Below are 12,196 nucleotides of genomic sequence, written 5' to 3' on the forward strand. Positions count from 1 at the left end.
GTTCTGCCCGTGTTTGCGTGGGTTTCCTCTGGGTGCTCCAGTTTCCTACCACAGTCCTACCCAGAATCCAGCCACCTCTGGATTCTGATTACAAGGGAACAACTTTGATACCAAGTAGTCATCCTGTGCTACTAAGATATTCTGGGCAGATGGAATCAAAATAGAGATCAGCTATGATCTAATTTTTTTTTTCTTTTATTCGTTCACAGGATGAGGGCATCACATAGGATTTATTGCCCATTTCTAATTGCCCAGAGGGCCATGAAGAGTAACCCATATGTAGTCATGATTTGTGTGTAGGGCAGATGAGATAACGATGGTCGTATCCTTCCCTAAAGGACATTAATGAACCAGATGGGCTTTTCCCAACAATCGACAATGGTCATCACGAGATTCTTAATTCCAAATTTTTAAAATTGAATTCTATTCCCACCATCCACCATAGCAGGATTCGAACCCAGGTCCCCAGAACATAGTTTGGGTCTCTGCTTTAATAGCCCAGTGATAAAACCATTAGGCCATCACCTCCCCTGATTGGTTGATTAGTGGAACAGATCCAAGGGGTTGATCCCCCTGTTTCCTCCTGTCTAGATTAGAGTGGTGCTGGAAAAACACAGGTGGTCAGGCAACATCCGAGAAGCAGGAAAATCGACATTTCGGGCAAAAGCCCTTCCTCAGGAATGACCCCCCTGTTTCCCATGTAAACCAGGTAGAATTTTAATCTTAAATCAGAGACTGATGGATTACGGGAGGTAAGGATTACATTAACAATCAATTTAAGATAATTAGTCTGATCTCAATGAAGCTAGAAAATACATCAATACGGAAGCAGGGAGCTGTCCCCTACAGGAAAAAGGATCATACCCAGGCCTTGCAACTCCTTTGGATTAAACAAATACTTTAGGATAACAGTATTTCCCTGGTACATTCCCCATGGCAATGCCTTAACCAATCAGAGTTGATTTATCAACCAATCTTTTCTTGCACACTATAAATTACTGCTCCCTTTGACAACTGGCATTCTTGCATTTGTCCTGATTGGCAAAAAAAGCTCTGATAGCATGTCCTGATTTGACAGTAATGCTGACAAATATGCATTAACCACAGGTATGATGGGATATTGGGCAAAGGCAGAATTAAGTCACAGACAAGCAATAACCTCATTGCATTGTTTGGGGAGGATGGAAGAGCGAAATGGCCTCCCCCATCCCTACAGAAAGGCTGAATGACTTCCCCCTTACCCTATGAAGAGTCTGAATGGCCTCATGTTTCTGTGGAGAGACTGAATGGCCTTACCTTGTTCCAACAGAGGGGATGAAAGGCCTCTTCCTGTTCCTACAGGGGGGCTGAATGGCCTCCTCATGTTTCTTCAGAGAGGCTGAATGGCCTCATGTTCCTGTGGAGAGACTGAATGGCCTCTGCCAGTTCCTACAGAGAGCTGAATGGCCTCTCACTGGCCCTATGGTGGGGCAGAATGGCCACATGTCCCTGTTGGGAGACAAAATGGCCTCTCCTTGTTCTGATATTGGGACTGAATGACCTCTGCCACTTCCTGTAAAGGGGCTGAATGGCCTTCTCATATTCCTCTACGCCCTCTGCATCATCATCGGGCTGATGACTACCTGTGCCCTAATCTCAGGAATGTTCCTCTCCTAATCACCATTAGACCATTATAACATCTCGCCCACCAGCCACCAAGAAACCCCTTTAAGCAAAACCGAAACAATGATTTCTGACAGAGTAGGCGAGTGATAAACGATAGTCCAGAAAGATTGATTTATTGAACAACGCCAGCTCTCCTGTACAGCACGATTCCCACAATGGAATCCCTGTAAGAAGTGTACAATCTTGAGATTAATGAGCAGAGTATACATGAAGTCTTTGTGGAAAATAAATTGTGCATCAACTGTCTTTCAGAGAATGACAGACCGGTAACCTGAAAAGCAGAATCAAGGCAAAAATCAATCTTAGCCTCATAATAATTACCGCTGGCTCTTGGCCTCTCAAGCAATGAGTGTATTTCAAAATGAGCATAAATACTGGCTCGTCCTGGCAGTCAAAATGAGATCCATTTCTAATACAAAAGGGCTTAGCTGTGTTGTTTCTTTTTAATGAATAATTTGTTGCGGGAGTCCCTTGGCTTTTCCTGTCTTGTTTCCTGGCTCTTGCAGTAACTGGGAGTGACGTGTGAATGGGGAATTACATTTCCCTGGAATGTTGCCATTAGGAGCCACAATCATAGCTGCCTATGCTCTCTCTTCTTCCGTAGCCACAGTCAACTATTATCCAATCCAATGTTCATGAGTCAACAAAACCCATCACACACTAGGTCAACAGTTTAGAACTTTTCCTGTTAAGACATAGATAAACAAACTGTTTGTTGGCCTGAACTAGCTATCCCTGGCCTGGCTCTTAGAGTGAGACCATGCCGTCAACTTTACGTTCGTATTTTGCTTTTTATTTGATGGGCATCGCTAGCTGGGCCAGCATTTATTGCCTGTCCCTCATTGCCCTTGAGAAGGTGGGGGGTGAGCTGCCTTCTTGAACCGATGCAGTCCGTGTGGTGTTGCTAAACCTACAATGCCCTTAGTGGGGGGAAATCCAGAATATTGTCCCAATGGCACTGAAGGAACAGAGATATTATTTATTGGACTGGGGAAGAAACAGCCAGAATTTGTGTTCATTGAGTTCTAGAGGTCTGCAGCACTGAAAATACCTTTTGACACATCAAGTTTAAAACAAGCATCTAACTTTTCGAATCCCATTTTACAATAAATATTTTCTCACCTATGAAACATTAAAGAAGTTCAGTCTCATGATCTTTAAGCTCTATTTAATTTTTTTATGATGTGGAGGTACGGGGTGGGGGGGGGGGGGGAGAATGAAAGTCAGAAGTCATGTGACATCAGGTTATAGTCCAAAAGGTTTATTTGAAATCACAAGCTTTTGGAGCGCTGCCCCTTTGTCACCTGACACTTCATCTGGTGTTGTGAGACTTCTAAATTCTTTTATTCATTTGTGGGATGTAGGCATCATTGGCTAGACCAGCATTCATTACCCGTCCCCAACTGTGCTCAAGAAAGGGGTAGTGAGCTGCCTCAGAACCCACTCAACTATAATTTAACTGGGGAAGGGGCGACTCCACTATTTCTTCGCTTCCTTATAGCAATTCAATCTGAAGCTAAAATTAAAAACATCTGATTCCTGACTGTTTTACACAAGGAATTACGATGCTCTGGAAATCACTATCTTGTGGTGTTCAGTTATTCTTTGATGGATTATGAGAGTCTGGCAACTGATCTACGTTCACTGGGCTTGACTGATTCAGCCTGGGCACGGACTCACAGCAAAGTCACTAGAAGCTGAACCATAAGCGTGAGTGCAGAGATATTTTAGAAGCTTCGGAAATAAAACCTATTGCAAACTTAGAAATTAGGAACAGGGGTGGCTCATTCAGCCCTTTGAGCCAACTCTGCTTTGTTTTGAGTCAAATCAAACATATTAAAAAACATGCAGCCTGAAAGGGCGGTAACTGCAATTACAATAACTTTCAAAAAGAGACTAGATAAATATTCAAAATTGCTGGCTCTTGGGGAAAGGGAAGAGATGGGACTAAACTGCACAGCTCTTTCAAAGACCTGGCACAGACAGAATGGGCCAAATGGCCCACATCTTGGGTTTTATGTCTCCTCCTGAGGACGTTTCTTATGTCAATGATAAATTGAAAACTTCTGGAAAACACAGACTCACAAATCAAGAATTGCTATCATTTATGATTCGGAGATGCCGGTGTTGGACTGGGGTGTACAAAGTTAAAAATCACACAACTCCAGGTTATAGTCCAACAGGTTTAATTGGAAGCACACTAGCTTTCGGAGCAACGCTCCTTCATCAGGTGTTTGTCATCAGGTGATTTATAGTCACCATTAGCTTTATATCTCAGATTTATTCATTCACATCCCACCAGTTGCCTTAGTGGGATTTGAACCCTGAATTAACCTGAACCTCTGGATTACTTACCCAGTGATATTACCACTAGGCCACTGCCTGATCACAGTGGGTTTAGCTTGGGTGTGGACTCAGAGAAAAGAAACCAAAGCCATAAAGACATCTGGAAGCCTGAGCTGTGGCTAGAATTTGTCAGGCTGCAAAGGCGAGTAATGGACAGAAAGTTCTTATAGATATTGCAAACACTAAAAACTAAATAAAACCTGCTCAGGTTTTGGATTGGCGGTTTTCTACTGGTGCACTGGGAGAACTGTCCTAGTGCACCGTGACAAAGGTAATGAAAACCAACGTAAAACAAACATCATTTCATCTTAAACAACATTCTACCTACTCAAAATTACGATTCATAAAAGTCAATAAAATTCATCACCTAATTAAAAGTGAGCTTTAGTACGTGCCTCTGAACGAAATGCAATGTGTAAGGAACAGATTTAGGCCATGAATTAGACCCATTGAGTCACAGAGATATACAGCACGGAAACTGACCCTTTGGACCAACTTATCAGTGCTGACTAGATATCCTGAATAGATCTAGTCCCATTTGCCAGTGTTTTGCCTATATCCTTCTAAACCTTCCTATGCATATACCCATCCAGACATCTTTTAAATGTTGTCATTTTACCAGCCTTCACCATCCTCTGGCAGCTCATTTCATGCATGCACTACCTTCTGCATGAAAACATTGCCCCTCAGGTCCCTTTTCAATCTTTCCCCTCTCACCTTAAACATATGCCCTCTAAGTTTGGACTCCCCCAACCCAGGAAAAATACCTTGTCTATTTATCCTATTCATGCACCTCATGACTTGATAAACCTCAATAAGGTCACCCCTCAGCCTCCAAAGCTCTAGGGAAAACAGCCCCAGCTTTTTCAGCCTCTCCCTATAGCCTAAATCCTCCAATCCTGGCAACATCTATGTAAATCTTTCCTGAACACTCTCAAGTTTCACAACATCCTTCCTATAACAGGGAGGCCAGAATTGCACACAGTGTTCCTAGAGCCACAACATAACTTTCCAACTCCTATACTCAATGCACTGACCAATAAAGGCAAGTGTACCAAATGCCTTCTTCACTATCCTATCTACCTGCAACTTCACTTTCAAGGAACTATGAACCTGCACTCCAAAGTCTCTTTATTCAGCAATGCTCCCCAGGACCTTACCATTAGGTGTGTAAGTCCTGTTCCAATTTACCTTTCCAAAATGCAGCACCTCTGTTAGATATAGTTGGGTTGAGCAGATTTTGAAAATGGGTCTGTGCTCACAATAAAATACAATGTATTTTTGCTGGAGCATTTGATCCTTATTTAGCTTATTGTACACGGTATGTGTAAACCTCTCCAGGAAGACTATATATAAGTCAATGTTTATGAGCAATCAACTCTGCTGAAAGAAAAGTAACAGTGCAGTGGAATTGTTTGCATCATTGAAGTTGCTGTGGTAATGAAAGGGTTGAAAAACCACTGGTCTAGGTTGCTGACTGCTGTCAGTCTAATCCTACTGAAAGATGCATGAGGAAGCAAAGACAATGTTGCACTGTACAATAACAGACGGTGACAGAGCAGCATCTAAATCCTCATGTTTGCTGAGCAGACAGCAACACTTACACGAGTGCTTGGAACTGGTGGCAGTGCACTTGTAAAAGGCTAAAATACAGGAGCATCTGCGTTCAAGTGACAATGATAGCAACTACAGTCGGCAATCCAATCAAGCTGGGGCTGAACACTGGTTTCATTCATCAACAACTTGCTAATTACCCAGTCAGAGCTACACCAACAGAACAATAATATTTGCAAACCTCCCTTGGGCATTAAGAGACTGGTGTCACTAAATGCAAGGGTCTACTTCAAATAAACCCGATGGAAAGAGCATCTGGGAACAAGACTGTGACCATATGTACCCTATTTTACAATGCTTCGGTTTCTGGTTCCCTCAGTGAAGTTTACACTTGAGCCCTGAGTGAGATGCAGCATTTGCAAAGTCCCAGACTAGGTTTTGCAGAACTCCTTGGATGCTGCCTGACCTGCTGTACTTTTCCAGCACCACTCTAATCTTGACTCTATAGTTACACTGCCATTTGACCAATCAATGCTCAACGGCCTTCTGTCCTTAATCACCTTGTGATTCGGATATGATGGGTCAAAGCCCAGACATCTATTCAGTGCAGGACCGACCTGCAGAGTAGGCTGAAAATAGTTACAACTCCACACTGCCAGTGCCTTGCACCAACTCAATTCTCATTCACTCCTTCAATTTGAACACATTGGGTTGCCGCGGGTCAGCTGATTGCATTTCAACCCGAGCCCTCAATTGGATGAGATTGCAAAGCCTTCCATTGTAGAAGACAATTAGTACCTGAAATGATTTGGAGATGCCAGTGTTGGACTGGGATATACAAAGTTAAAAATCACACAACACCAGGTTATAGTCCAACAGGTTTATTTGGCAGCACTAGCTATCGAAGCGCTGCTCCTGATGAACACTTGACGAAGGAGCAGCACTTGGAAAGCTAGTACTTCCAAATAAACCTGTTGGACTAGTACCTGAAATTGTTAATTAACATCATGTAATAATTTCCAATTACAAAAGACAGCTGTAACAAACACAGAGAATGCTGAAGAAAATTAGCAGTTTCTGTGAGGAGAGAAACAAAGTTAACTTTGTCTGAAGGTCTGAATTAGACTACAGACAGGAGGTGGAAGACCTGGAAAAATAGTGCATTGAAAACAACCGAGCTCTCAATGCCGGTTAAATCAAGGAACTCATCATTGACTTTTGGCAGGATGTTACTCATGCCCCCCTACACATTGGAACGAGTGGAGAGTGTTAAGCTCCTGGGAGTGGTCATCCACAACAAACCTTCTTGGACTCTTCATGTGGCTGCACTGGTTACAAAGGCCCAACAACGTCGCTTCTTCCACAGGCAGCTGAGGAAATTTGGTATGATGGCGAATACTTTTGCCAACATTTATCGGTGCGCCATCGAGACCATTCTGTCTGGATGTATCACTACCTAGTATGGCAACTGTACCATTCAAGATTGGAGATGGTTACAGAGAGTGGTGAACTCAGCCCGGACAATCACAAAGGTCAACCTCCCCTCCATAGAATCCATCTACCAGGCTCGCTGTCAAGGAAAGGCTGCCAGCATTCTCAAAGATCCATCCCACCCCGGCAATGTTTTTTTACAACCTCTATCATCGGGAAGAAAGTACAAAAGCTTGAACACCTGCACCAGCCGGTTTCAAAACAGTTTCTACCCTACTATTGTTAGAATACTGAATGGACTCACAAACTCTTAACATTCACCTGTCCTTGTGTTTTTGTTTTTGCCGCTGTTTATCTACTATTTACTTTTCTATGCTATTTAACTCTGTGATCTGCCTGTATTGCTCGCAAGACAAAGCTTTTCACTGTGCCTTGGTACACGTGACAATAAATTCAACTCAATTCAGACTCTGAAGAAGAGTTCTCCCCAACTTGAAATGTTACCTCACAGAGGCTGCTGGATCTGCTGAGTGTCTCCAGCATTCTCTGTGTTGTTTTTACAGATTTCCAACAACCGCAGTATTTTGCTTTTACCTGGGAGGAGCTCATCAGTTCTTCCATTCTCTCTAAGTTGTATATCAGAATGTTTCAGTACCAGTAATGTGTACTTACTCTAAACTCAAGTCTGCAATTTTACAAGCCTTAGGCTCTCATCTATCTTAGTAGCAATACAATCAGCTATTAAGTACTACATAATAAACCTGTTTCTTAAGACTGTGTCAATTTAGTATTTAGGAGGAGAAGGATTAGTGGCAATGAATCTACACAAGGAATTACAAATGGTGCACACAAGCACACTATAGCTTGCTAGCAGCACTGATACCAATAAATATAACATCTTAAACATTCCACAAACAGAAACAGAAATTGCTGGCAAAACCCAGCAGGTCTGGCAGCATCTGTAAAGAGAAATCAGAGTTAACGTTTTGGTTCCAATGACCCTTAGTCATAGAGTTATACAGCATGGAAACAGACTCCTCGGTCCAACTCGTACACACCGACCAGATACCCTAAATTAATCTACTCCCATTTGTCAGCATTTGACCCATATCCCTCGAACCCTTTCCTATTCGTATACCCATCCAGAAGCCTTTCAAATGTTGTAATTACACCAGCCTCCCCCACCTTCCTCTGGTAGCTTATTCCATACACACACCATCCTCTGGACCTGAAACATTAATTCTAATTTCACTCCACAGATGCTGAGTTCTTCCAGCAATTTCTGTTCTTGTTTCCAATTTCCAGCATCTGCAGTTCTTTTCAGTTTTAATCTTGGGAATTTCTCCTGTTTCCATGTTGCCATTTCAACACTCACAGAGCTGGTCAGCAACTGCAGGGATTGTCTTAGTAAAGTCATGGTGCTTAATACAGTACCTTCAATAAAGTACAACATTTAGAGGTGCTTGTGAAGGAAATTTACAGTCAGTTCTTCTACAACGCGATGGTTGTATTCTTGTGAAGCCTCGCATTATAGAAAAATGGTGCTTTAGAAACAGCGTTTAAAGTGAAGGCGATGTAATTGGCGTTACAGCCAATATATGTTTTAAAAGTTTGCGACTTAGAAATAAATTGTCAATTGAGTTACAGCAAATACACATTGACGAAAAGCAAGTTATAGCAGAATGACCTGTACAGGAAAAGAGTTTACCCCAAGCCAGCATGAGAAGGAATTAACTAACAGCTTGATCAAACAGGAGTGTTTTCAGGAATGAAGGAGGCAGAAGGATTCAGGAAGAGTATTTCAGAGTTTCAGTAAAGGACTCAGCGACACAGCAATCAATGTGAAATTGAAGAATTCAAAGACCCAGCAGAAAAAGTTGCAAGTTCCCTGCAAATGGGCTTTTCTAGGAAGGACTGAACCGTTCCTGGAAATTCCAGGTGGTTGTGTTTGTAAAAGCACAACAGGAAATGGGAAGTTACTGAACCGCCCCTGACCCACCAGGCCTCTTGACGTTGTGTCACCAGTTAAAGTGCCCGTGTGTTTTCGCCTACCTGGGGGTGACCTTGGCTGGCGTGATGAGGAACATCAAAAAAGGACTGGTGCAGACTTGGATGGTTTACTGCAGTGGCATTAATGCCAGCCAGCCAGGGACTCTTCATCAATATTGCATTTCTGGTTAAAAAAAAAAGGAATATATTAATAAGGAGAGATGGTGGCAAAGTGGTCATTTATTTGTAATCCAGGGGCTCAGGCTTATCTTTATAGGATATAGGTTCAAATCCCACAAGAGGAGCTGGTGGAACTTTAATTCACTTCATAATTCAGGAATTGGACACTAGTCTCAGTGATGGTGATCATGAGAACAAATGTTGATTGTTGTAAAAATCTTTCTGGTTCATTAAAATCTTTTAGGGAAGGACGTAAGATCATAAGATATAAGAGCAGACGTGTGCCATTCAGTGAGGGTGTCTTTTTTTGCCCTTTTAAAGTATCAGCTGCAGAGTCTTTGTTGCCTTGTGTGTGTGCGTGTGTGTGCACGCGCTCATGTGAGTGAGAGAGAGAGAGTGTGTGTGTGTGTGTGCACGTGCTCATGTGAGAGAGAGAGTGTGTGCGTGTGTGTGCACGCGCTCATGTGAGTGAGAGAGAGAGAGAGTGTGCGTGTGTGTGTGTATGCATGTGTATGCACGTGCTCATGTGAGAGAGAGTGTGTGCACGCGCTCATGTGAGTGAGAGAGAGAGAGTGTGTGCGTGTGTGTGTATCTGTATCTGTGTGGGATTAAAAAGAATTTTAGTTCTAATTCCAGATTACAGTTTTTAGATGTTAACCAGTTTCACCACAGATTATTTTTCATTTCTCTAAAGAAACTTGGTGAAAGTCTCTTTAGTAAGAAGTAAAGGAAATAATTTGCCATTTTGGAGACTGAATCAGCACATTTGTACGAAGGGTGTTATTCATGGGAAGTAATGAGACTTGATTATCAGCATATTCCTCCTGTCACTGATGTAAAATTAATTTAAAAATTTAATATCTGCACATCCACCATACTTTGGAATACTAACTCTCCCCACACCCCATTGTTAGCTTTCCTATAAGTTCCCTCTGTGTGGTTCACATTTCATTGTTATATTGACTGTTCCCAGTCCTGCTGGCGTTACAATCCTGATGCTTGTTAACTCAACCCCCATGTTCCTTCACTCCTAGTGGGAAATGAAGCTGTCTCTCCTGATATTGGGGCTTAAATTCAGGCCAATGAAAACCAAGCTGTGCCACTATTACTTATTGATCTACTCAGGGTTTCTATCTTGCCACTAGGCTTTGATGGGCTCTGGCTTTCTCAATGAATACGCATCAATCCACAGGAAGACATCATAAATAATACAATGGAGCCTCACAAAGTAGGCTGTGCTGTGTTTATTGATTTTAATTGAGAAACTTAGGTGAAGGGCTAAGTCCCATCAAAGGTGGGAAGACTAACAAAGCACTTGGGATAGATTAATAAGTAATGACTAACAGCTTGGATCCTTGCCTGGGGTTTACCTCATGGCTGGTTTCCCAACTGAAGCCCTGCTATCAGGATCTATGACAAATAACGAGAGAGAGAGAGAGAGAGAAAGAAAGAGACGAAAATTGAGAGAGATAGAGAAAAAGAGAAAGAGATGGAGAGAGAGGGTGGGAAAGGCAAAAAGAAAGGAGAAGAGAGAGAAAAAGATAAAGAGAGAGGTAGGGGAGAGAGAGAAAGTGAAAGAAAGAGAAAAAAGGAGAACATACTGTGTGTTTGAGGGAGAGAGTTGAGGGGGAATAGATAGAGAAGTGAAGACAGTGAGATATAAAGATATAATCTGGATACGATCCTTAGTCCTGGTTAAATAAAGTGAAGTGATTTTTAAAAAATTAACTGGCAGCAATAGTCATAGTCCAGACTGCAGCTCCACCAATCTCCATGGCAATCACTGGAAGCATGAGCACCAACCCGACCATAATGAGCCCAGGTTCCATGACCAACCAGCACCAGTCCAACAGAACTACAGCAAGAAGGATCCAGCGATCAGAAATGGGTCTGTAAGTATTGGCGGGTCAGTGAGGGATCTCAATATCAGTCAGCACTGACGTCTCTGGAGGTGCAAGACCAGACAGCATAGAGGAACCAAGGAACCTTGCAATTCTTGGAATCTTACAAATATATCAAAGAGATATTGTACTACAGGTTAAGAAAAACAAACCAAACTATGAGGCTTTACTCTCTGGAGGAACATGTTTGAAAATTAGTGATTTGTACAAAACCAGTATTGAACCTTGATTAGAACATATTTGGAGGCCATAACCATTGCTAAAAAGAGATATGAAGTCTTGCTTTAATTAGGACTAGACTGTAAGAACTTAAAGTTAGAATGTAAATACTCTCTTTCGAGGTCTGGCTTCTTGCATCCTACTCCTACTTATGGGACAAAAAGATCTGAATGTGACGTTCTTTTAGCATTGCTTAAATCCTGCAACAAGCAACCAATAAGTCAGAGCATTAATGCAGCTCTGCTCACCACAGGCCTACACAGGAGATCCCCACCATCACCACTGTTCAAGAGAGCTCATCGTACCTTTTGTCATTCAGGCATTTGGCAGGTCAGCAGTGGATATTTGTCCTTGGCGTCAAGGACCCAACCCCAACCTCATCTGCACCTATCCAGGGGTGGACGTCAGAAACCGGCTCATTGAAAGGTGTCAACCAATCAGCTCCTCTGTGCTCAGCAGCGCCACTAGAAAGGTTTTGGCTGCTGTTGGTAATATGCTCCCCCTCCCCCCCCCCCTCTATGGTCCTAGATTGAAGAAGGACTCAGACCACAGGTGAAGGATGGTAGAATAGGGATCTTGAGGGTCTGGTAATCTGGGGAGATTTGGTAGCAAGGTCAGTTTTTCAGCTGCCCAACCCTTTCCAGAAGCCGCAATCAGGCAACAATTGCCTTTGAATGGGGCCCAACCCCCACAACCCCCCACCCCGGAGATATTTTGTTCCTGCGCTCCTTCTGCGGAGAGTACCCCAACCACTAATGGGTTAATGCCAACAGCAGAAAGATGGGTCCCTTAAATGGGCACCAATCGGCCCACTCCCATGAACTGTTCACGGGCTTTCCCACGGCAGAGTGAATTGGGGCGAGCCAGGAAGGAGACAGGTCCCCATCAACCATCACCCTCTCTCCTGCCAC

General features: G+C 42.9%; 1 protein-coding gene across 2 annotated transcripts in view; it reads right to left on the reverse strand.

The window, feature by feature from the left end:
* The window catches only part of ccdc33 (coiled-coil domain containing 33), a 274,590-nt gene that overhangs the window by 146,585 nt on the left and 115,809 nt on the right, over nt 1–12,196 (reverse strand). For both annotated transcript variants that reach the window (XM_043680295.1, XM_043680294.1), the window contains exon 10: nt 9,049–9,169. In XM_043680295.1, coding sequence (XP_043536230.1) covers nt 9,049–9,169 — 121 coding nt within the window. The remainder of the gene's footprint in view (nt 1–9,048; nt 9,170–12,196) is intronic.

This window comes from Chiloscyllium plagiosum, chromosome 40 (assembly GCF_004010195.1).
Source record: "Chiloscyllium plagiosum isolate BGI_BamShark_2017 chromosome 40, ASM401019v2, whole genome shotgun sequence".
NCBI lineage: Eukaryota > Metazoa > Chordata > Chondrichthyes > Orectolobiformes > Hemiscylliidae > Chiloscyllium > Chiloscyllium plagiosum.